The 25,864-nt window shown below is 52.1% G+C and overlaps 2 protein-coding genes across 8 annotated transcripts in view; one reads left to right on the top strand and one right to left on the bottom strand.

The window, feature by feature from the left end:
- Positions 1 to 25,864, bottom strand: part of gne (glucosamine (UDP-N-acetyl)-2-epimerase/N-acetylmannosamine kinase) — a 467,449-nt gene that overhangs the window by 303,436 nt on the left and 138,149 nt on the right. The gene's annotated exons all lie outside the window — the stretch shown is intronic.
- Positions 25,236 to 25,864, top strand: part of dgkq (diacylglycerol kinase theta) — a 194,784-nt gene continuing 194,155 nt past the window's right edge. Inside the window, exon 1 of one of the 4 annotated variants that reach the window (XM_086005561.1) lies at positions 25,236 to 25,492. In XM_086005561.1, the coding sequence (XP_085861687.1) occupies positions 25,288 to 25,492 (205 nt within the window). In that variant the 5' untranslated portion in view covers positions 25,236 to 25,287. The remainder of the gene's footprint in view (positions 25,493 to 25,864) is intronic. The other 3 variants (XM_086005533.1, XM_086005551.1, XM_086005541.1) reach the window with 3 other exon arrangements.

Here is a 25,864-nt window from a genome sequence, read left to right as displayed (position 1 = left end):
CCCACACACACTCCCCCCCCCACACACACACACTCCCCCCCCACACACACTCCCCCACCCACACACACACACTCCCCCCCACACACACACTCCCCCCCACACACACTCCCCCCCCCCCACACACACTCCCCCCCCACACACACTCCCCCCCCCCACACACACACTCCCCCCCCCACACACACACACTCCCCCCCCACACACACACTCCCCCCCCCCACACACACACTCCCCCCCCACACACACACTCCCCCCACACACACACACCCCCCCCACACACACTCCCCCCCCCCACCACACACTCCCCCCCCCCACACACACACTCCCCCCCACACACACACTCCCCCCCCCACACACACACACTCCCCCCCCCACACACACACTCCCCCCCCACACACACACTCCCCCCCCCACACACACACACTCCCCCCCCCACACACACACTCCCCCCCCACACACACACTCCCCCCCACACACACCCCCACCCCCCCACCCACACACCCCCCCCCCCCCCACCACCCCCACCCCACCCCACCCCCCCCACACACCCCCACCCCACACCCCCCCCCCCCACACACACTCCCCCCCCCCCACCCCCCCACACCCCCCCCCCCCCCCACACACACACCCCCACCCCCCCCACCACACCCCCCCCCACACCCACACTCCCCCCCCCCACACACACACCCCCCCCCCCCCCACACACCACACCACCCCCCCCCCCCCACACACACACCCCCCCCCCACACACACACCACACCCCCCCCCCCACACACACTCCCCCCCCCCACACACACACCCCCCCCCACACACACACACCCCCCACCCCCACACACACACCCCCCCCCCCCACACACACACCACCCCCCCCCCCACACACACACACCCCCCCCCCCCACACACACCACCCCCCCCCCACACACACCACCCCCCACACCCCCCCCCCACACACCACCCCCCCCCCACACCCACACACCCCCCCCCCCCACACCACACACCCCCCCCCCCACACACACACTCCCCCCACCCCCACACACACACACCACCCCCCCACCCACACACACACCCCCCCACCACCACCCCACACACACACACCCCCCCCCCACACACCACACCCACCCCCACCCCCACACACACACTCCCCCCCCCACACACACACACCCCCCCCCACACACAACACACACCCCCCCCCCACACACACACTCCCCCCCCCACACACACACTCCCCCCCCCCACACACACACTCCCCCCCCCACCACACACACACTCCCCCCCCACACACACACTCCCCCCCCCCCACACACCCCCCCCCACACACACACTCCCCCCCCCCCACACACACACACACCCCCCCCACACACACACTCCCCCCCCCACACACACACTCCCCCCCCACACACACACTCCCCCCCCACACACACACTCCCCCCCCCACACACACACTCCCCCCCCCACACACACACTCCCCCCACACACACACACTCCCCCCCCACACACACACTCCCCCCCCACACACACACACTCCCCCCCCCACACACACACACTCCCCCCCCTCACACACACACTCCCCCCCCACACACACACTCCCCCCTCACACACACTCCCCCCACACACACACACTCCCCCCCCTCACACACACACTCCCCCCCCTCACACACACACTCCCCCCTCACACACACACTCCCCCCCTCACACACACACTCCCCCCCCTCACACACACACTCCCCCCCCTCACACACACACTCCCCCCCTCACACACACACTCCCCCCTCACACACACACTCCCCCCCTCACACACACTCCCCCCCTCACACACACACTCCCCCCCCTCACACACACTCTCCCCCCCTCACACACACACTCCCCCCCTCACACACACACTCCCCCCCTCACACACACACAATTCACAATTCAAATCGCTTTATTGGCATGATAAGTTACATCTTATGTTGCCAAAGCATCAAAATACCTTTGTGGTTTAGCACATAAACGCAGTTCTATTCATACAGTGTATAAACAGGTATATCCCTGAGTGTATAAATATACATTCGCATTGTTTATATATATTCTTTTCTTAGTTTACTGGTTGTCCCTCTGTTCATGGCAAGCTGTAACATAGTGTGCCGCCAGTGTTATACAGCTTCTCTCCTCTCCCAGTTGGAATGGGAGTTTTTGGTTGTCATTCAGATTTCTGAAATCAGGGCATATTTGTGAGAATTTTTGGTAGAAATTCTCCCTGATGCCCTGATATTTTCCACAGGCTGTGAGGAAGTGCATCTCTGTCTCCACCACTCCCTGACTGCAGTGAGAGCATATCCTGTCCTCTCTTGGCAGCCTGGTCTGCCTGTGTCTGCCTTTTTCGATCGCTAGGCTATGTTCGCTAAGTCTGTACCTTGTCAAGGTTCTTCTCAGTTTGTTATCCTTTACCATGGTCAGGTAACACTCTCTCCCCCTCCCTCACACACACTCCCCCCTCACACGCACTCCCCCCCCTCACACACACTCCCCCCCCCCCCACACACACACACACACACTCCCCCCCCCCTCACACACACACTCCCCCCCCCTCTCTCTCTCACACTCCCAATCTCTCTCACCTCCCAATCTCTCTCTCTCTCTCACACTCCCAATCTCTCTCTCTCTCTCACTCCCAGTCTCTCTCTCTCTCTCTCTCTCACTCCCAATCTCTCTCTCTCTCACTCCCAATCTCTCTCTCTCACACTCCCAATCTCTCTCTCACTCCCAGTCTCTCTCTCTCTCTCACTCCCAGTCTCTCTCTCACTCCCAGTCTCTCTCTCTCTCTCTCACACACTCCCAGTCTCTCTCTCTCTCACACACTCCCACTCTCTCACACACTCCCACTCTCTCTCTCTCACACACTCCCACTCTCTCTCTCACACACTCCCACTCTCTCTCTCACACTCAGTCTCTCTCTCTCACTCCCACTCTCTCTCTCACACTCCCAGTCTCTCTCTCACACACTCCCACTCTCTCTCTCAATCTCACACACTCCCACTGTCTCTCTCTCTCACACACTCCCACTGTCTCTCGCTCTCGCACTCAGTCTCTCTCTCTCTCACTCCCAGTCTCTCTCTCTCTCACACTCTCTCTCTCACACTCCGTCTCTCTCTCTCTCTCTCTCACACTCCCAATCTCTCTCTCACACTCCCAATCTCTCTCTCTCACACTCCCAATCTCTCTCTCTCACACTCCCAGTCTCTCTCTCTCACTCCCAATCTCTCTCTCTCACACTCCCAGTCTCTCTCTCTCACTCCCAGTCTCTCTCTCTCTCACTCCCAGTCTGTCTCTCACACCCAATCTCTCTCTCTCACGCGCTCCAGTCTCTCTCTCTCTCACACTCCCAGTCTCTCTCTCTCACACACTCCCAGTCTCTCTCTCTCACACACTCCCAATCTCTCTCTCACACACTCCCAATCTCTCTCTCTCACACTCCGTCTCTCTCTCACACTCCCAGTCTCTCTCTCTCACACTCCCAGTCTCTCTCTCTCACACTCCCAGTCTCTCTCTCTCTCTCTCACACTTCCAGTCTCTCTCTCTCTCTCTCACTCCCAGTCTCTCTCTCTCACACACTCCCAATCTCTCTCTCTCACTCCCAGTCTCTCTCTCTCACACACTCCCAGTCTCTCTCTCTCACTCTCCAGTCTCTCTCTCACTCTGTCTCTCTCTCTCTCACACTCCCAGTCGCTCTCTCTCTCTCACTCCCAGTCTCTCACACACTCCCAGTCTCTCTCTCTCACTCCCAGTCTCTCTCTCTCACACACTCCCAGTCTCTCTCTCTCACTCTCCCAGTCTCTCTCTCACTCTGTCTCTCTCTCTCTCACACTCCCAGTCGCTCTCTCTCTCTCACTCCCAGTCTCTCACACACTCCCAGTCTCTCTCTCACACACCCAGTCTCTCTCTCTCACTCCCAGTCTCTCTCTCACACTCCCAGTCTCTCTCTCTCTCTCTCACTCCCAGTCTCTCTCTCTCTCACACACTTCCAGTCTCTCTCTCTCTCACACTCCCAGTCTCTCTCTCTCTCTCACACTCCCAGTCTCTCTCTCTCTCACACTTCCAGTCTCTCTCTCTCTCTCACACTTCCAGTCTCTCTCTCTCTCTCACTCCCAGTCTCTCTCTCTCACACACTCCCAATCTCTCTCTCTCACTCCAGTCTCTCTCTCTCTCTCACACTCCCACTCTCTCTCTCACACACTCCCAGTCTCTCTCTCTCACTCTCCCAGTCTCTCTCTCACTCTGTCTCTCTCTCTCTCACACTCCCAGTCGCTCTCTCTCTCTCACTCCCAGTCTCTCACACACTCCCAGTCTCTCTCTCACACACCTAGTCTCTCTCTCTCTCACTCCCAGTCTCTCTCTCACACTCCCAGTCTCTCTCTCTCTCACACTTCCAGTCTCTCTCTCTCTCTCTCTCACTCCAGTCTCTCTCTCTCACACACTTCCAGTCTCTCTCTCTCTCACTCCCAGTCTCTCTCTCTCACACTCCCACTCTCTCTCTCACACACTCCCAGTCTCTCTCTCTCTCTCCCAGTCTCTCTCTCACTCTGTCTCTCTCTCTCTCACACTCCCAGTCGCTCTCTCTCTCTCTCACTCCCAGTCTCTCTCACACTCCCAGTCTCTCTCTCTCTCACTCCCAGTCTCTCTCTCTCTCACTCCCAGTCTCTCTCTCTCTCTCTCACTCCCAGTCTCTCTCTCTCTCTCTCACACACTCCCAGTCTCTCTCTCTCTCTCACACTCCCAGTCTCTCTCTCTCTCTCACATTCCCAGTCTCCCTCTCTCTCTCACTCCCAGTCTCTCTCACACTCAAATCTCTCACGCTCCCAGTCTCTCTCTCTCTCACACTCCCAATCTCTCTCTCACACACTCCGTCTCTCTCTCTCTCACTTCCAGTCTCTCTCTCTCTCTCAGTTCAGTTCAGTTCAGTTCAAATGCTTTATTGGCATGAAAGTTTACAGAGAACCATATTGCCAAAGCTTACATAGCAAAAAGGTACAGTTTTCCAACATTCTGTAGGTGTCAATCGATTTGACATTTGTTGGGTATATACAATATTACTTTTAAACAATATTAATTTTAAACAGTCTTTCTACTTCATTTGGTACGTTCAATATTAATTTTAAACAGTCTTACTTTTAAACAGTCCTCAGGTTGTGACATGTTGTTACATATTTAGCCCCAAGGTATGGTCTGTCTCCTTCTCCTAGGACTAATCTCAACCCTCTCTCTCTCACACACACTCCCAATCTCTCTCTTCCCCCAATCTCTTTCTCTTCCCCCCAATCTCTCTCTCTTTCTCTTCCCCCAATCTCTCTCTCTCTTCTCCCCCCAATCTCTCTCTTTCTCTTCTCCCCCCTCTCTCTTCTCCCCCCAGTCTCTCTCACCCCGTCTCTCTCTCCTTCCCTATCTCTCTCTCTCTCCTTCCCCCCTCTCTCCTTCCCCCTCTCTCTCTCCTTCCCCCTCTCTCTCTCCTTCCCCGTCTCTCTCTCCTTCCCCCTCTCTCTCCTTCCCTCTCTCTCTCTCTCTCCTTCCCCCTCTCTCTCTCTCCTTCCCCCCCTCTCTCTCTCTCCTTCCCCCCTCTCTCTCTCTCCTTCCCCCTCTCTCTCTCTCCTTCCCCCTCTCTCTCTCTCTCCTTCCCCCTCTCTCTCTCTCTCCTTCCCCCCCCTCTCACCTTCTCTCTCTCTCTCTCTCTCTCTCTCTCTCCTTCCCTCTCTCTCTCTCTCTCTCTCCTTCCATCTCTATCTCTCTCCTTCCCCCTCTCTCTCTTTCCCTCTCTCTCTCTCTCTCTCTCTCTCTCCTTCCCTCTCTCTCTTCCCCCCAATCGCTCCCTCTCTCTCTTCCAACAACAACATGCCCTCGAAAAAGCCTCGGCAATGCCGGGCTCACCCAGCTAGTAGATTATAAATTGAAACAGGAAAACTAACAAATAATTAACAATAATGGTCAAGGTATAAGACATTAAAAAATAAACAAAAGGAGAAAAATCATCCACCAGTTCCTGCATTGATATTGTTAAGGTGTTAGCCATGGCAAAGTGGGTACCTCTCACACCTCTGAGGGACAAGCCCCACTCCAAAGACTTGAACACATCATCCAGCCTGAGTGCAGTACTGAGGCAGGAGCTGTCTTAGATAAGACATTAAATCAAGGCCTTATCTGCCCCCCTCAGGTAAAAGATCCCATGGCTCTATTCTAAGAGGAGTAGGGAATATTCAACAGATTATCTGGTCATTTATCACTTTTTTTGTAGAACCTTGCTGTGTGCAAATTGGCTGTTGTATTTCCCTACATTACAGCAGTGACTAGGAGTGTACAGAGGGTTGTCTTGTTTTTACTGGGGTGTTTTTCAGTTGGGTGGTCATTGTTTTTGTACACTCAAGATAAAGGGTCATTTTCAGAATCCTTCCAACACTGTCCCTTTTAAAGAATATGGTTTAGTATTCAAATTCACACACTTCCCCTCCCACTTGCACAAATGAAAGACTATCTTTGGGTTACTTGCTCATTTAAGAACATAAATAAGAGCAGGAGTAGGCCATCTGGCCCCTCGAGCCTGCTCCGCCATTCAATAAGATCACGGCTGGTCATCGACCTCAACTCCACTTTCCCGCCCAATCTCCACATCTCTTGATTCCCCATGAGTCCAAAAATCAATATCTCGGCCTTGAATCTACTCAAAGACTCAGCATTCACAGCCCCCTGGGGTAGAGAATTCCAAAGATTCACAACCCTCAGTGAAGAAATTCCTCCTCATCTCAGTCTTAAATGGCCTACCCCTATCTTGAGACTATGCTCCCTAGTTCTAGACACTCCAGCCAGGGGAAACACCCTCTCAGCATCTACCCTGTCAATGCCCTTCAGAATCTTGTATGTTTCAATGAGATCACCTCTCATTCTTCTAAACTCCAGAGAGTATCGGCCCATTCTACACAATCTCTCATCTATAGGACAGCCCTCTCATCCCAGGAATCAATCTAGTGAACCTTCGTTGCACCGCCTCCAAAACAAGTATATCCTTCCTTAGATAAGGAGACCAAAACTGTGCCCAGTACTCCAGGTGTGGTCTCACCAAGGCCCTGTACAATGGTAGCAAGACTTCCTTACTCTTAAATTCCAACCCCCTTGCAATAAAGGCCAACATGCTATTTGCCTTCCTTATTGCTTGCGGTACCTGCATGCTAGCTTTCTGTGTTTCTTGCATGAGGACACCCAAATTTCTCTGAACACCAATATTTGAAAGTTTCTCACCATTTAAAAAAATATTGTTTTTCTATTCCTACCAAAGTGAATAAACTCACATTTCCTTACATTATACTCCATCTGCCACCTTACTGCCCACTCACTTAACCTGTCTATATCCCTTTGCAGACTTTGTTCTCCTCACAGCTTACTGTCCCACCTAGCTTTGTATCATCAGCAAACTTGGATACATTACACTCGGTCCCTTCATCTAGGTCATTAATATAGATTGTAAATAGCTGAGGCCCCAACACTCATCCTTGCGGCACCCCACTAGTTACAGCCTGTCAACCTGAAAAAGATCTGTTTATCCCTACTCTCTGTTTTCTGTCTGTTAACCAATCCTCTACTATATAACCCCATGAGCCCTAATCTTGTGTAATAACCTTTTATGTAGCACATTATCAAATGCCTTTTGGAAATCCAAATATAGTGGTTCCCCTCTATCTACCCTGCTAGTTACATCCTCAAAAAACTAATAAATTTGTCAAACATGATTTCCCTTTCATAAAACCATGTTGACTCTGCCTTATGTTATGATTTTCAAAGTGACTTGATACCACTTCCTTAACAATGGATTCCAGCATTTTCCCGATGACCGATGTCAGGCTAACTGGCCTGTACTTCCCTGTTTTTTTCTCTCCCTCCTTTCTTGAATAGCGGTGTTACATTTGCGACCTTCCAATCCGCTGGGACCATTCTAGAATCTAGGGAATTTTGGAAGATCAAAACCAATGCATCCACTATCGCTTCAACCACCTCTTTTAGAACCCTAGGATGTAGGCCGTCAGGTCCAGGGGATTTGTCAGCTTTTAGTCCCATTAGTTTCTCTAGTACTTTTTCCTCTAATATTAATTACGTTAAGTTCCTCACCCTCATTAGACCCTTGGTTCCCCACCATTTCTGGTATGCTTTTTGTGTCTTCTACTGTGAAGACAGATACAAAATATTTGTTTAACGTTTCTGCCATTTCCTTATTCCCCATAATTTCTCCTGTCTCGGCCTCAAAGGGACCAACGTTTACTTTTGCTACTCTTCCTTTTTACATACTTGTAGAAATATGGGGAGAAAGCAGGGACAGGGTACTGAATTTAGATGATCAGCCATGATCTCATTAAATGGCGGAGCAGGCTTGAGGGGCCAAATGGCCTACTCCTGCTCCTATCTTCTATGTTTCTAACTCTTACAATCTGCTTTTATATTTCTTGCTAGTTTTCTCTTTCTATTTTCTCCCTTTTTATCAATTTTTTGGTCAACCTTTGCTGGTTTCTGAAACTCCCAATCCTCAGGCTTAGACTATTATTCTTTGCAACATTATAAGCTTCTTCTTTCAATCTAACGTTATCCTTAACTTCTTTAGTTAGCCATGGTTGGATCACTTTTCCCGTGGAGTTTTTGTTTCTCAATGGAATGTATTTTTATTGAGATTTATGAAATATTTCTTTAAATGCTAGCCGCTGCTTATTTACTACCATACCTTTTAATCTATTTTTCCAATCTACCTTAGCCAACTTGCCCCTCATACCTATGTAATTGGCTTTATTTAAGTTTAAGACTCTAGTTTTGGACGTAGGCAAGTCACTCTCAAAATTAATGTGAAATTCTATCATATTATGATCACTCTGCACCAGAGGATCCTTTACTATGAGATTGCTAATTAACCCTGTCTCATTACACAATACAAGATCTAAAATAGCCTGTTCCCTGGTTGGTTCCATGACATAGTGTTCTAGGAACTGTCCCGAATGCATTCCATGAACTCGTCCTCCAGACTACCTTTGCCAATTTGATTTGTCCAGTCTATATGAAGATTAAAATCCCCCAAGATTATTGCACTACCTTTGTTGCAAGATCCTACTATTTCTTGATTAATATTTTGTCCAGCAGTATAGCTACTGTTAGGGGGCCTATATACTACTCCTACCAGTGTTTTCTGCCCCTTGTTATTCCTTATCTCCACTCATACTGATTCTACTTCCTGATCTTCCGAGCTGAGATCCTTTCTCGCTACTGTTCTTATGTCATCCTTTATTATCAGGGCTACTCCCCCTCCTTTTCGATTCTGCCTGTCTTTTCGAAACGTCAAGTACCCTGGAACATTTAGTTCCCAACCTTGGCCACCTTGCAACCATGTCTCTGTAATGGCTATTAGATCAAACCCATTTATCTCAATTTGTGCCACTAGTTCATCTATCTTGTTATGAATGCTTCGTGCATTCAGATAAAGAGCCTTTAATTTAAATTTTTTACCATTATTCCCTGCTTTGACCTTATTCTCTGCTGCACTGCTACCATTAAACTCTGTCCCTTCCTGTCACACTGCTTATTTTTACCCAAATCGCTACACTGCTCTATTGCCTTGACCTTTCTCTTTAGATTTCTAAATTTCCCCATACCTGACTCCCTCCCCCCGCCCCCACTTTTTTAGTTTAAAGCCCTATATATATATATATAGCCCTAGTAATTTGATTCGCCAGGACGCTATTCCCAGCCCGGTTTAAGTGGAGCCTGTCCCGACGGAACAGCTCCCTCTTTCCCCAGTACTGGTGCCAGTGCCCCATGAATTGAAACCCCTTTTTCCCACAACACTCTTTGAGCCACGCATTTAACTCTGATCTGCTTGACCCTATGCCAATTTGCACGTGGCTCAGGTAGTAATCCAGAGATTATTACCCTTGTGGTTCTGCTTATTAATTTAGACCCTAGCTCCTCAAACTCCCTCAGCAAAACCTACATGGACCACGACAACTGGATTCTCCCCCTCCCACTCCAAGGTCTTCTCCAGCCGCGAGGAGATAGCCTTCACCGGGGCGGGCAACACAGCCTTCGGGACTCTCTTTTGTGGCTGCAGAGAACAGTATCTATCCCCGACTATACTGTCCTCTACTACTGTCACATTCCTTCCTTTTCCCCCCATTTGGATGGTCCCCTGTACCACAGTGCCCATCCACTCTGCAGTCCTTTTCCTCATCTATACAGGTAGAAAGTACCTTGTACCTGTTGGACAAGGTCCAGGGCTGAGGCTCCTCCATCACTACATCCTGGATCCCCATACCTTCCTGACTTTAGATCCTATTGTTGGTTCAGAACCTCAACAATTATTAGAATAACACAATCAATCTCTTTCATGAAAGAATGATGGAAATCGAAAGCCTCTTATGGTATTGAAATTCCAGTGCATTGCTTCACAGAATGAATGGCCATAGGTTCATGCTAGCTGTTCCCCCACATGAAAAGTTCCTGATTTCAGCTGTGGCATTGGGGTGGGAACCAAACTCTAGGTTGGGTGTTTCTTTCTAGCAAGGGAGGGAAAGTAGGAGCCACAGGTTGAGCAGCTGGCTTAAGAATGGCATTGGTAGAGTTTTGGCTCACTTTGGCTCGGAGTTGGAAGTGGTGTATTTCAAGGGGCTCTAAAGAGGGGATTGTAAGTTAGATCGCTAATAGGGGATGAAGATCTTTGGATATATTATCTAGTCAAAGTACTCTACCAATGTCTATGTGGGAAAATAAATACCATTCTACAAAAAAATCTTGAAATTAGTTGTCTAATAAATAATTGGTATTTTGGGTCTCCTCGCTCTGAAGCATTCTGACGGTCACTCACAAGGAGTAGTTCCCTGTATCCTCGAGTAGTTCAGACCACCCTGGGAAACAGTTGAGCCATTTGATTCTTGCGAAATAGGCTACTGGACCTTGCTTTCCCTCCCCCTCCAGATTCAAGGTGACAGTCACATGCAAAAGGAACTCGTAAATGTTGGTATTCAGAGGGATTTGGGGGTCCTTGTACACAAACCACAAAGTTAACATGCAGGTACAGCAAGCAATTAGGAAGGCAAATGGTATGTTAGCCTTTATTGTAAGAGTCTTGCTGCAATTATATAGGGTTTTGGTGAGACCACCCCTGGAATACTGTGTACAGTTTTGGTCTCCTTATCTGAGGAGGGACATACTTGCCTGGGGCAGGGGGTGCCGGATGCAACAAAGGTTTAACATGTTGATTCCTGGGATGAGAGGGCTGTCCTATGAGGACAGATTGGGCCTATATTCTCTGGAGTTTAGAAGAATGGGAGGTAATTTAATTGAAACGTCTAAAATTTAGAGGGCTTGACAGGGTAGATGCGCCTCTGGCTGGACAGTGTAGAACTAGAGGTTATAGTCTCAGGATAAGGGGTTGGCCATTTAGGACTGAGATGAGGAAGAATTTCTTCACTTAGCATTGTGAATCTTTGGAATTCTCTACTCCAGAGGGCGGTAGATGCTCAGTCAATTAGTATATTTAAGACTGAGAGCGATAGATTTTTGGGCACTAAGGGTTCAAGGGATATGGGGATAGGGCAGGAAAGTGGAGTTGATGTAGAAGTTCAGCCATGATCTCATTGAATGGCGGAGCAGGCTCGAGGGGCCGTATGGCCTACTCCTGCTCCTATTTCTTATATTCTTACACAAAAGCACAGTATCTTTCAACTTTTTCAAATGTTAACTTTAGTTTTCATTTCTTTAGCTGGTTTCTCTGCAACGTTGAAAATAGTTACAGATAAAGCCACCATATGGCAAGGTGGGTAGAGTATCGGCAGCAGTGGCCTTTTCTTAGATGCATAGGCCTTGGATATTGACTCTGTGCACCCATTTTTTTCTTACTCTTCCAGAAACCTAAACTGTATTGAAGAACAGTGTTTGAGTTCAGCGGGTTTAATTTAAAGAGTTGAGTGTTAATGCTTTATTTGACCAAAGTTATGTACAAATCTGAGTTCTTGTAAATAAATTATTAAAGGTGGAGGAAGGACAACACGTTAAATTTCCAGCATCTTGAAAACAGATAACACAATAGAAAAGCAAAATACTGCGGATGGAGAATCTTCCAAAGTTCTCTCGATTCAGGAACCGTTTAGATCGGAAAATTGCGTATGTCACTCCGCTATCTAAGAATGGCAAGAGAGGGAAACCAGGGAATTATAGACCAGTTAGCCAAACATCTGTCGTGGGGAAATTGCTAGAGTCTATAATTAAGGATAGGGTGACTGAACACCTTGAAAATTTTCAGCTTATCAGAGAGAGCCAGCATAGCTTGTGAAAGGCAGGTCATGCCTGACAAACCTGATTGAATTTTTTGAAGAGGTGACGAAAGTAGTGGATAGGGGAATGTCTATGGATGTTATTTATATGAACTTCCAGAAGGCATTTGCTAAAGTCCCACATAAGAGACTGTTAACTAAGGTAGAAGCCCACGGAATTGAGGGCAATTATTGACCTGGTTAGGAAATTGGCTGAGCGGCAGGAGACAGGCAGTAGGGATAATGGGTGGGTACTCAAATTGGCAGGATGTGACTAGTGGTGTCCCGCAGGGATCTGTGTTGGGGCCTCAACTATTCACAGTATTTATTAACGACTTAGATAATGGCATAGAAAGTCAAATATCCAAATTTGCTGATGACACAAAGATAGGCAGCATTGTAGGCAATGTGGATGAAAGCATAAAATTACAAAGGGATATTGACAGATTAAGTGAATGGGCAAAACTGTGGCAAATAGATTTCAATATAAGCAAAAGTGAGGTCATCCACTTTGGACCTAAAAAGGATAGAACAGGGTCCTTTCTAAATGGTGAAAGGCTAAAAACAGTGGATGTCCAAGGAGACTTCGGGGTCCAGGTACATCGATCATTAAAATATCATGAGCAGGTACAGAAAATAATCAAAAAGGCTAATGGAATGCTGGCCTTTATATCGAGAGGACTAGAGTACAAGGGGGTAGAAGTTATGCTGCAGCTACACAAAGCCCTGGTTAGACCACACCTGGAGCACTGGGAGCAGTTCTGGGCCCCACACCTTACGAAGGACATATTGGCCTTAGAGAGAGTGCAGCGTAGGTTTACCAGAATGATACTGGGGCTCACAAAGGCCTTCGACACTGTCAACCGTGAGGGATTATGGAGTGTCCTCCTCAAATTCGGCTGCCCTCAAAAGTTTGTCACCATCTTCTGCCGGCTTCACGATGACATGCAAGCCGTGATCCTAAGAACATAACATAAGAAATAGGAGCAGGAGTAGGCCAATCGGCCCCTCGAGCCTGCTCCGCCATTCAATAAGATCATGGCTGATCTGATCCTAACTGCCAATCCACTATCACAGAACCATCTCCTGAATCTAACAGAATTAGACACACGAAATAGGAGCAGGATCAGGCTACACGGCCCCTGGGCCCGCTCCGCTACCCACAGGGCCATGACCTATCCGAACCTAGACTCATGTCCAAATTCCTGCCCGCTCCCCGTAACCCTTAATTCCCTTTACTTCTAGGAAACTGTCTATTTCTGTTTTAAATTTATGTAATGATGTAGCTTCTACAGTTTTTTGGGGCAGCATATTCCATGGACCTACCACCCTCTGAGTGAAGTAGTTCCTCCTCATCTCAGTTTTGAAAGAGCAGCCCCTTATTCTAAGACTATGCCCCCTAGTTCTAGTTTCACCCATCATCGGGAACATCTTCCCTGCATCCACCCGATCCAACCCCTTTACAATCTTATATGTTTCAATAAGATCGCCTCTCATTCTTCTGAACTCCAATGAGTAGAGTCCCAATCTACTCAACCTCTCCTCATATGTCCATCCCCTCATCCCCGGGATTAACGGAGTGAATCTTCTTTGTACTGATTCGAGAGCAAGTATGTCCTTTTTTAAGTATGGACACCAAAACTGTACGCAGTATTCCAGGTGCGGTCTCACCAATACCTTGTACAACTGAAGCAATACCTCCCTATTTTTATATTCTATCCCCCTAGCAATGAAAGCCAACATTCCATTGGCCTTCTTAATCACTTGCTGCACCTGCATACTAACCTTTTGAGTTTCGTGCACCAGGACCCCCAGATCCCTTTGTACTTCAGTACTTTCCAGTTTCTTGCCATTAAGATAATAACTTGCTCTACGATTTTTCCTGCCAAAGTGCATAACCTCACACTTTCCAGTATTGTATTCCATCTGCCAAATCTCTGCCCACTTACTTAGCCTGTCTATGTCCCCTTGAAGGTTTTTTATGTCCTCCTCACTCACTACTTTCCCCCCCATCTTAGTATCATCTGCAAACTTTGATATGTTACACTCGGTCCCCTCCTCCAAATCGTTAATATAGATTGTAAAGAGTTGGGGACCCAGCACTGACCCCTGTGGAACACCACTAGTTACTGATTGCCAGTCTGAGAATGAACCATTTATCCCAACTCTCTGCCTTCTGTTAGATAGCCAATCCTCTATCCATGCCAGAATATTACCCCCAATCCCGTGATTTTTTTATCTTAAGCAATAATCTTTTGTGTGGCACCTTGTCAAATGCCTTTTGGAAGTCTAAATACACTACATCCACTGGTTCCCCTTTATCCACCCTATATGTTACTTCCTCAAAGAACTCCAGCAAATTTCACAGAATCACAGAAACCCCACAGTGCAGATAGAGGCCATTTCGGCCCATCGAGCCTGCACCGACACATATCCCACCCAATCCCCGTAACCCCTACACCAACACATATCCCACCCAATCCCCGTAACCCCTACACCAACACATATCCCACCCTATCCCCGTAACCCCACGTATTTAATCCCCCTAACACTAAGGGTCAATTTATCATAGCCAATCAACCTAACCCGCACATCTTTGGACTGTGGGAGGAAACCGGAGCACCCGGAGAAAACCCACGCAAACACGGAGAGAATGTGCAAACTCCACACAGACAGTCGCCCGAGGCCGGATTTGAACCCGGGTCTCTGGCACTGAGAGGCAACAGTGCTAACCACTATGCCACCGTCAAACATGACTTCCCCTTCATAAAACCATGCTGACTTTGGCCTATTAAATTATGATTATCCAAATGTCCTGTTACTGTCTCCTTAATAATGGACTCCCAAATTTTACCTACCACAGATGTTAGGCTAACCGGTCTATAGTTTCCAGCCTTCTGTCTACTGCCCTTTTTAAATAAGGGTGTTACATTAGCAGTTTTCCAGTCTGCCGGGACCATTGCCGAGTCCAGGGAGTTTTGGAAAATTATTACCAATGCATCCACAATCCCTACCGCCACTTCCCTCAAGACCCTAGGATGTAAGCCATCAGGTCCAGGTGATTTATCCGCCTTGAGTCCCATTATTTTACCGAGTACCACTTCCTTAGTGATTTTGATCGAGTTTAGCTCCTCCCCCCCGTTTAGCCCCCTGTTTGTCCAGTGTTGGGATATTCTTAGTGTCTTCTACTGTAAAGACTAATGTAAAATATTCATTCAGTGTTTTTGCCATCTCCATATTTCCCACCATTAATTTCCTGGTCTCATCCTCTAAGGGACCAACATTTACTTTAGCCACCCTTTTTCTTTTTATATAACTATAAAAACCCTTACTATCTGTTTTTATATTTTTTGCTCATTTACTTTCATAATCTATCTTCCCTTTCTTAATCAATCTTTTTGTTATTTTTGCTGTCTTTTAAAGTTTTCCCAATCCTCTATCCTCCCACTAGATTTGGCTACCTTATATGCCCTTGTTTTTAGTCGAATACTATCCTTAATTTCTTTACTTAGCCACGGATGGCTGTCTTTTCTTTTACACCCTTTTCTTCTCAGTGGAATATATATTTTTTGGAAGTTGTAAAATAACTTCTTAAATATACACCACTGATCATGTATCATCTTACCCTTTAATCTATTTTCCCAATCCACTCTACTCAATTCCGCTCTCATACCTTCATAGTCTCCTTTATTCAAGCTTAGCACGCTTGTTTGAGGTCCAACCTTCTCACCCTCTAATTGAATATGGAATTCAACCATGTTATGGTCACTCATTCCAAGGGGATCCTTTACTAGGACATTTTTAATTAATCCTGTCTCGTTACACAGGACCAGATCTAAGGTTGCCTGCCCCCTGGTCGGTTCAGTTACATACTGCTCAAGAAACCCATCCCTAGTACACTCAATGAACTCATCCTCAAGGCAGCCCTGACCAACGGTTCCACCACAGATCCAATTCACGTACGAACCGGGGTCAAGCAAGGCTGTGTCATCGCACCAACGCTCTTCTCGATCTTCCTTGCTGCAATGCTCCATCTCACCCTCAGTAAGCTCCCCGCTGGAGTGGAGCTAATTTACAGAACAAACGGGAAACTGTTCAACCTCCGTCACCTCCAGTCCAGATCCAGGGTCGTTCCATCCTGTGTCGTCGAATTACAGTATGCAGACGATGCTCAAGCCTGCACACACTCGGAGGTCAAACTCCAAACCATCGGCAACACCTTCACCAAAGCGGACGAGAGCATGGGCCTTACACTAAACATCCGTAAGACAAAGGTCCTCTACCAAACTGCCCCCGCCACACAGTACTGCCCCCCGATTATCAAAATCCATGACAAGGCCTTGGACAACGTGGACCACTTTCCATACCTTGGGAGCTCTCTGTCTCTCTCTCTCTGTCCCATCCCCTGGGAATTTCTGTCTCTCTCTGTCCCTCCCCCTGGGGCTCGCTGTCTCTCTCTCTCTCTGTCCCTCCCCCTGGGCTCTCTGTCTCTCTCTCTGTCCCACCCCCGGGGCTCTTTGTCTCTCCCTCTGTCCCTCCCCTGGGGCTCTCTGTCTCTCTCTCTGTCCCACCCCCTCGGGCTCTCTGTCTCTCCCTCTGTCCCTCCCCCTGGGGCTCTCTGTCTCTCTCTCTCTGTCCCACCCCCGGGGCTCTTTGTCTCTCCCTCTGTCCCTCCCCTGGGGCTCTCAGTCTCTCTCTCTCTTTGTCCCTCCCCTGGGGCTCTCTGTCTCTCTCTCTCTCTCTCTCCCACTCCCTGGGGTTTTCTGTCTCGCTCCCTTTCCCACCCCATGGGGCGCTCTGTCCCTCCCCTGGGGCTCTATCTCTCTCCCTCGGACCCACCCCCTGGAGCTCCCCGTCTCTCCCTCTGTCTCACCCCCTGAGGCTCTCTGTCACTGTCTCTGTCCCTCCCCTGGGGCTCTCTGTCTCTCTCTCTCTCTCTCCCACTCCCTGGGGTTTTCTGTCTCGCTCCCTTTCCCACCCCATGGGGCGCTCTGTCCCTCCCCTGGGGCTCTATCTCTCTCCCTCGGACCCACCCCCTGGAGCTCCCCGTCTCTCCCTCTGTCTCACCCCCTGAGGCTCTCTGTCACTGTCTCTGTCTCTCTGTCCCTCCCCCTGGGGCTCTCTGCCTCTCTCTCTGTCCCACCCCCTGGGGGTTTTCTGTCTCTCTCTGTCCCACCCCCTGGGGCTCTCTGACTCTCTCTCTGTCCCACCCCCTGGGGCTCCCTGTCTCTCCCTCTGTCACATCCCCTGGGGATCTCTGTTTCTCTCTCTGTCCCACCCCCTGGGGCTCTCTGTCTCTCTCTGTCCCACCCCATGGGGCTCTGGCTCTCTGTACCCACCCCCTGGGGCTCTCTGTCCCTCCCCTTGGGGCTCTCTCTCTCTCTCTGACCCTGGGGCTCTCTGTGTCTCTCTCTGTCCCAGGACCTCAAAGGTTGTAATCTCTGGATTACTCCCGGTGCCACGTGCCAGTGAGTATAGGAATAGGAAGATAGAACAGATGAATGCGTGGCTAAAGAGTTGGTGCAGGAGGGAGGGCTTTAGTTTCCTGGATCACTGGGTCTGCTTCTGGGAAAGGTGGGACTTGTACAAGTCGGACAGTTTACACCTGAACCAGAGGGGGACCAATATCCTTGCGGGGAGGTTTGCTAGCACTGTTGGGGGGGGTTTAAACTAACTTGGCAGGGGGATGGGATACAGAGTGGAGCTATAGTAGGGAGTGAATTACAGCCAAATACGGAGGAAAAAACAAGTCAGCTGGGAAGGCAGAGCAAATATGTGAAGGCAAAAGGGAATATGGCAAGGCTGGAAGGCATTTATTTTAATGCAAGGAGTCTTGCAAATAAGGTGGATGAACTGAAGTTGTTGTTGAACACATGGGAGTACGATATTGTTGCTATCACGGAGACATGGTTGAGGGAGGGTCAGGACTGGCAGCTCAATATTCCGGGGTATAGAATCTTCAGGCGAGACAGAGGGGGGTGTAAAAGGGGAGGGGGTGTTGCAATATTAATTAAGGAGTCAATTACTGCTGTAAGGAGGGATGATATATTAGCGGGTTCCTCTAATGAGGCCATATGGGTAGAACTTAAAAACAAAAAGGGGGCAAGCACTTTGCTGGGAGTGTACTATAGGCCCCCAAACAGTCAGGGGGAGATAGAGGAACAGATATGTAGGCAAATCTCAGAGAAGTGCGAAAATAATAGGGTAATAATAGTGGGGGATTTCAACTTCCCCAATATTAATTGGGATAGTCAGAGTGTGAAAGGCTTAGAGGGTGCAGAATTCTTAAAGTGCATCCAGGAGAGCTTTTTGAGCCAGCGTGTAGAAAGTCCTACAAGAGAGGGGGCGGTACTGGACCTAATTCTAGGGAATGTAGCCGGGCAAGTGGTGGAAGTGTCAGTAGGAGAGCATTTTGGCGACAGTGACCATAATTCAGTGAGATTTAAGGTGGTCATGGAAAAAGACAAAGACGGCCCAGAAATAAGGGTTCTAAATTGGGGGAAGGCCGATTTTAATATGATATGATAAGGCAGGATCTGGCCAAAGTGGACTGGGAGCAGCTACTTATAGGAAAATCCACATCAAAGCAGTGGGAGACTTTCAGAAGGGAAATAGAGAGAGTACAACGCCAACATGTTCCCGTAAAGGTCAAGGGTGGTACCAACAAGCAAAGGGAACCTTGGATGACAAGGGATATACAAAAATGCATTAGGAAAAAAAGGGGGGCTTTTGGCAGTTACAAAAGACTAAAGACGGAGGAAGCCCGAGAGGAGTATAAAAAGTGCAGGGGCATACTTAAAAAAGAAATTAGGAGAGCGAAGAGGGGCCATGAAATAACACTGGCGAGCAAAATAAAGGAAAATCCTAAGATGTTTTATAAGTATATTAAGGGCAAGAGGATAACCAGGGAAAGGGTAGGGCCCATTAGGGACCAAAGTGGCAATCTGTGTGTAGAGCCAGATGATGTAGGCGGGGTTTTAAATGAATTTTTTGCATCTGTGTTCACTATGGAGGAAGACGATGTAGACATAGAAATCAGGCAAGGGGACTGTGATATACTTGAACATATTAGCATCGAGAGGGAGGAGGTACTAGCGGTTTTAGCAGGCCAAAAAGTGGATAAATCCCCAGGCCCGGACGAGATGTATCCCAGGCTGCTGTGTGAGGCAAAGGAGGAGATTGCAGGGGCTCTGACACAAATTTTCAGAACCTCTCTGGCCACAGGGGATGTACCAGAGGACTGGAGAATAGCTAACGTAGTACCATTATTCAAGAAGGGTAGCAGGGATAAACCAGGGAATTACAGGCCAGTGAGCCTAACATCTGTGGTCGGGAAATTATTGGAAAAAATTCTGAGGGACAAAATTAGTCTCCACTTGGAGAGGCAAGGATTAATCGGGGATAGTCAGCATAGCTTTGTCAAGGGTAAATCATGTCTGACCAATCTGATTGAATTTTTTGAGGGGGTGACAAGGTGTGTGGATGAGGGAAATGCAGTGGATGTGGTATACATGGACTTCAGTAAGGCTTTTGACAAAGTCCCGCATAGGAGACTGGTCAAGAAGGTAAGAGCCCATGGGATCCAGGGTGACTTGGCACGTTGGATCCTAAACTGGCTGAGTGGCAGGAGGCAGAGGGTGATGGTCGAAGGTTGCTTTTGTGACTGGAAGCCTGTGTCCAGTGGGGTACCTCAGGGATCGGTGCTGGGTCCCTTGCTGTTTGTGATCTACATAAATGATTTGGATGAGAATGTAAAAGGTATGATCAGTAAGTTCGCAGATGACACGAAAATTGGTGGGGTGGTAAATTGCGAGGAGGAAAGCCTCAGGCTACAGGACGATATAAACGGGTTGGTCAGATGGGCGGAAAAGTGGCAAATGGAATTTAACCCTGAAAAGTGCGAGGTGATGCATTTTGGACGGACAAATAGGCAAGGGAATACACAATGAGTGGTAGGGCCCTAGGAAGTACAGAGGGTCAGAGGGACCTTGGTGTACATGTACATAGATCCCTGAAGGCAGCGGATCAGGTAGATAAGGTGGTTAAAAAGGCATATGGGATACTTGCCTTCATTAGCCGAGGCATAGAATATAAGAGCAGGGAGGTTATGATGGAGCTGTACAAAACGCTGGTAAGGCCACAGCTGGAGTACTGTGTGCAGTTCTGGTCGCCTCACAATAGGAAGGATGTGATTGCTTTGGAGAGGGTGCAGAGAAGATTCACCAGGATGTTACCTGGGATGGAGCGCCTCAGCTATGAAGAAAGACTAAACAGGCTGGGGTTGTTTTCCTTGGAGCAAAGAAGGCTGAGGGGGGACCTGATTGAGGTGTACAAAATGATGAGGGGCATCGATAGGGTAGATAAAGAGGAACTTTTCCCCTTAGTAGGGGGGTCAATAACAAGGGGGCATAGATTCAAGGTAAGGGGCAGGAGGTTTAGAGGGGATTTCAGGAGGAACCTTTTCACCCAGAGGGTGGTTGGAGTCTGGAACTCACTGCCTGAAAGGGTGGTAGAGGCAGGAACACTCACAACATTCAAGAAGCATTTGGATGAGCACTTGAAATACCATTGCATACAAGGCTATGGACCAAATGCTGGAAAATGGGATTAGATTGGACAGGGCTTGATGGACGGCGCAGACACGATGGGCCAAAGGGCCTCTTTCTGTGCTGTATAACTCTATGACTCTATGACTCCCTGGGGTTCTCTGTCTCCCTCTCTGTTCTACCCCCCCTCAAGCTTTCTGTGTCTCTCTGTCCCACCCCCTGGGACTCTCTGTCTCTCTCTCTCTATCTAACCCCCTGGGGCTCTCTGTCGCTCCCTCGGTCTCACCCCCTGGGGCTCTCTGTCACTCTCTCTGTCTCTCTCCCTGGGGCTCTCTGTCTCTCCCTCTGTCACATCCCTGGGTCTCTCTGTCTCTCCCCCTGGGGCTCTCTGACTCTTCCTGTCCCTCCCCCTGGGGTTCTCTGTGTCTCTCTCTCTCTCTCTCTGTCCCACCCCTGGGGCTCTCTGTCTCTCTCTCTGTCCCACCCCTGGGGCTCTCTGTCTCTCTCTCCGTCCCACCCCTGGGGCTCTCTGTCTCTCTCTCTGTCCCACCCCCTGAGGCTCTCTGTCTCTCTCTCTGTCCCACCCCCTGGAGATTTCTGTCTCTCTCTCTGTCCCACACCCTGGGGCTCTGTCTCTCTCTCTGTCCCACCCCCTGGAGATTTCTGTCTCTCTCTCTGCCTCTCCCCCTGGGGCTCTCTGTCTCTCTCTCTGTCCCACCCCCTGAGGCTCGTTCTCCCTCTCTCTGTCCCTCCCTCGGGGCTCTCTGTCTCTCCCCCTGGGACTCTCTGTCTCTCTCTCTGTATCTGTCCCCCACCCTGGGGCTCTGTCTCGCTCTCTGTCCCACCCCCTGGAGATTTCTGTCTCTCTCTCTGTCCCTCCCCCTGGGGCTCTCTGTCACTGTCTCTGTCCCACCCCTGGGGCTCTCTGTCTCTCTCTCTGTCCCACCCCTGGGGCTCTCTGTCTCTCTCTCCGTCCCACCCCTGGGGCTCTGTCTCTCTCTCTGTCCCATCCCCTGGAGATTTCTGTCTCTCTCTCTGCCTCTCCCCCTGGGGCTCTCTGTCTCTCTCTCTGTCCCACCCCCTGGGGCTCTCTGTCTCTCTCTCTGTCCCTCCCCCTGGGGCTCTACGTCTCTGTCCCTCCCCCTGGGGCTCTGTCTCTCTCTGTCCCACCCCCTGGGGCTCTCTGTCTCTCTCTCTGTCCCACCCCCTGGGGCTCTCTGTCTCTCTCTCTGTCCCACCCCCTGGGGCTCTCTGTCCCTCCCCCTGGGGCTCTCTGTCTCTCTCTCTCTGTCTCTCCCCCTGGGGCTCTGTGTCCCACCCCCTGGGGCTCTCTCTCTCTCTCTCTCTCCCCCCCTGGGGCTCTCTGTCCCTCCCCCTGGGGCTCTCTGTCTCTCTCTCTGTCCCACCCCCTGGGGCTCTCTGTCTCTCTCTCTGTCCCACCCCCTGGGGCTCTCTGTCTCTATCTCTCTCCCCCTGGGGCTCGCTGTCTCTCTCTCTCTCTGTCCCACCCCCTGGGGCTCTCTGTCTCTCCCCCTGGGGCTCTCTGTGTCTCGCTCTCTGTCTCTCCCCCTGGGGCTCTCTGTCTCTCCCCCTGGGGCTCTCTGTCTCTCTCTCTCTCTGTCTCTCCCCCTGGGGCTCTCTGTCTCTCTCTCTCTCTGTCTCTCCCCCTGGGACTCTCTGTCTCTCCCCCTGGGGCTCGCTGTCTCTCCCCCTGGGGTTCTCTGTCCCTCCCCCTGGGGCTCTCTGTCTCTCCCCCTGGGGTTCTCTGTCTCTCCCCCTGGGGCTCTCTGTCTCTCTCTCTCTCTGTCTCTCCCCCTGGGACTCTCTGTCTCTCCCCCTGGGGCTCTCTGTCCCTCCCCCTGGGGTTCTCTGTCCCTCCCCCTGGGGCTCTCTGTCTCTCCCCCTGGGGTTCTCTGTCTCTCCCCCTGGGGCTCTCTGTCTCTCTCTCTCTCTCTGTCCCTCCCCCTGGGGCTCTCTGTCTCTCTCTCCCCCTGGGGCTCGCTGTCTCTCCCCCTGGGGTTCTCTCTCTCTCTCCCTGGGGCTCTCTGTCTCTCTCTCTCTCTGTCCCTCCCCCTGGGGCTCTCTGTCTCTCTCTCCCCCTGGGGCTCGCTGTCTCTCCCCCTGGGGTTCTCTCTCTCTCTCCCCCTGGGGCTCTCTGTCTCTCCCCCTGGGGCTCTCTGTCTCTCCCCCTGGGGTTCTCTGTCTCTCCCCCTGGGGCTCTCTGTCTCTCTCTCTCCCTCCCCCGGGGCTCTCTGTCTCTCTCTCCCCCTGGGGCTCGCTGTCTCTCCCCCTGGGGCTCTCTGTCTCTCCCTCCCCCGGGGCTCTCTGTCTCTCTCTCCCCCTGGGGCTCGCTGTCTCTCCCCCTGGGGCTCTCTGTCTCTCTCTCCCCCTGGGGCTCGCTGTCTCTCCCCCTGGGGCTCTCTGTCTCTCTCTCTCTCTCCCCCTGGGACTTTCTGCCTCTCCCCCTGGGGCTCTCTGACTCTTCCTGTCCCTCCCCCTGGGGTTCTCTGTGTCTCTCTCTCTCTGTCCCACCCCTGGGGCTCTCTGTCTCTCTCTCTGTCCCACCCCTGGGGCTCTCTGTCTCTCTCTCCGTCCCACCCCTGGGGCTCTCCGTCTCTCTCTCTGTCCCACCCCCTGAGGCTCTCTGTCTCTCTCTCTGTCCCACCCCCTGGAGATTTCTGTCTCTCTCTCTGTCCCACACCCTGGGGCTCTGTCTCTCTCTCTGTCCCACCCCCTGGAGATTTCTGTCTCTCTCTCTGCCTCTCCCCCTGGGGCTCTCTGTCTCTCTCTCTGTCCCACCCCCTGAGGCTCGTTCTCCCTCTCTCTGTCCCTCCCTCGGGGCTCTCTGTCTCTCCCCCTGGGACTCTCTGTCTCTCTCTCTGTATCTGTCCCCCACCCTGGGGCTCTGTCTCGCTCTCTGTCCCACCCCCTGGAGATTTCTGTCTCTCTCTCTGTCCCTCCCCCTGGGGCTCTCTGTCACTGTCTCTGTCCCACCCCTGGGGCTCTCTGTCTCTCTCTCCTTCCCACCCCTGGGGCTCTCTGTCTCTCTCTCCGTCCCACCCCTGGGGCTCTGTCTCTCTCTCTGTCCCATCCCCTGGAGATTTCTGTCTCTCTCTCTGCCTCTCCCCCTGGGGCTCTCTGTCTCTCTCTCTCTGTCCCTCCCCCTGGGGCTCTACGTCTCTGTCCCTCCCCCTGGGGCTCTGTCTCTCTCTGTCCCACCCCCTGGGGCTCTCTGTCTCTCTCTCTGTCCCACCCCCTGGGGCTCTCTGTCTCTCTCTCTGTCCCACCCCCTGGGGCTCTCTGTCCCTCCCCCTGGGGCTCTCTGTCTCTCTCTCTCTGTCTCTCCCCCTGGGGCTCTGTGTCCCACCCCCTGGGGCTCTCTCTCTCTCTCTCTCTCTCCCCCCCTGGGGCTCTCTGTCCCTCCCCCTGGGGCTCTCTGTCTCTCTCTCTGTCCCACCCCCTGGGGCTCTCTGTCTCTCTCTCTGTCCCACCCCCTGGGGCTCTCTGTCTCTATCTCTCTCCCCCTGGGGCTCGCTGTCTCTCTCTCTCTCTGTCCCACCCCCTGGGGCTCTCTGTCTCTCCCCCTGGGGCTCTCTGTGTCTCTCTCTCTGTCTCTCCCCCTGGGACTCTCTGTCTCTCCCCCTGGGGCTCGCTGTCTCTCCCTCTCTCCCCCTGGGGCTCTCTGTCCCTCCCCCTGGTGTTCTCTGTCCCTCCCCCTGGGGCTCTCTGTCTCTCCCCCTGGGGTTCTCTGTCTCTCCCCCTGGGGCTCTCTGTCTCTCTCTCTCTCTGTCCCTCCCCCTGGGGCTCTCTGTCTCTCTCTCCCCCTGGGGCTCGCTGTCTCTCCCCCTGGGGTTCTCTCTCTCTCTCCCTGGGGCTCTCTGTCTCTCTCTCTCTCTGTCCCTCCCCCTGGGGCTCTCTGTCTCTCTCTCCCCCTGGGGCTCGCTGTCTCTCCCCCTGGGGTTCTCTCTCTCTCTCCCCCTGGGGCTCTCTGTCTCTCCTCCTGGGGCTCTCTGTCTCTCCCCCTGGGGTTCTCTGTCTCTCCCCCTGGGGCTCTCTGTCTCTCTCTCTCCCTCCCCCGGGGCTCTCTGTCTCTCTCTCCCCCTGGGGCTCGCTGTCTCTCCCCCTGGGGCTCTCTGTCTGTCCCTCCCCCGGGGCTCTCTGTCTCTCCCTCCCCCGGGGCTCTCTGTCTCTCCCTCCCCCGGGGCTCTCTGTCTCTCTCTCCCCCTGGGGCTCGCTGTCTCTCCCCCTGGGGCTCTCTGTCTCTCTCTCTCTCTCCCCCTGGGAGTTTCTGCCTCTCCCCCTGGGGCTCGCTGTCTCTCTCTCTCTCTCTGTCCCGGGGCGGCTCCGCGCTCCGCCCCGAGTGAGGAGAGGAGGCCCGGCCCCCCGCCCCGCCCCGCCCAGGCCAGGCCGAGCCGAGCTCTGAGCGCAGCGGCAGCGGGCGGATGGCTGACAGCCGGGCTTCGCGGCCCCGCCTGAGGGAGCCGCCGGGCGGCCGAGGCCCCGACACCAGCCCGCGGGCCGGCGGGAGCGGGAGCCGGCGGCACCTGGGCCACGGACACCGCCTGAGGAAGGTGACGCTCAGCAAACCCACCTACTGCCAGCACTGCACCGACTTCATCTGGGGGCTGGGCGGCTTCCAGTGTGACCGTGAGTCCGGGGACTGGGGCCGGGAACTGGGGGTGAGGCCGGGGGACTGGGAGCCGGGGGTCGGGGGACTGGGAGCCGGGGGTCGGGGGACTGGGAGCCGGGGGTCGGGGGACTGGGAGCCGGGGGTCGGGGGGGAGGCCGGGGGACTGGGGTCGGGGGGGAGGCCGGGGGACTGGGAGCGGGGGGGAGGCCGGGGGACTGGGAGCCGGGGGTCGGGGGGGAGGCCGGGGGACTGGGAGTCGGGGGGGAGGCCGGGGGACTGGGAGTCGGGGGGGAGGCCGGGGGACTGGGAGTCGGGGGGGAGACTGGGAGTCGGGGGGGAGGCCGGGGGACTGGGAGCCGGGGAGGCCGGGGGACTGGGAGTCGGGGAGG

The sequence above is a fragment of the Somniosus microcephalus genome, chromosome 2 (assembly GCF_052327205.1).
Source record: "Somniosus microcephalus isolate GS21.2 chromosome 2, FLI_Smic_1.0, whole genome shotgun sequence".
Classification (NCBI taxonomy): Eukaryota; Metazoa; Chordata; class Chondrichthyes; order Squaliformes; family Somniosidae; genus Somniosus; species Somniosus microcephalus.
The sequence above is the reverse complement of the archived record's forward strand: the minus strand, read 5'-3'. Positions and strand labels throughout refer to the sequence as shown.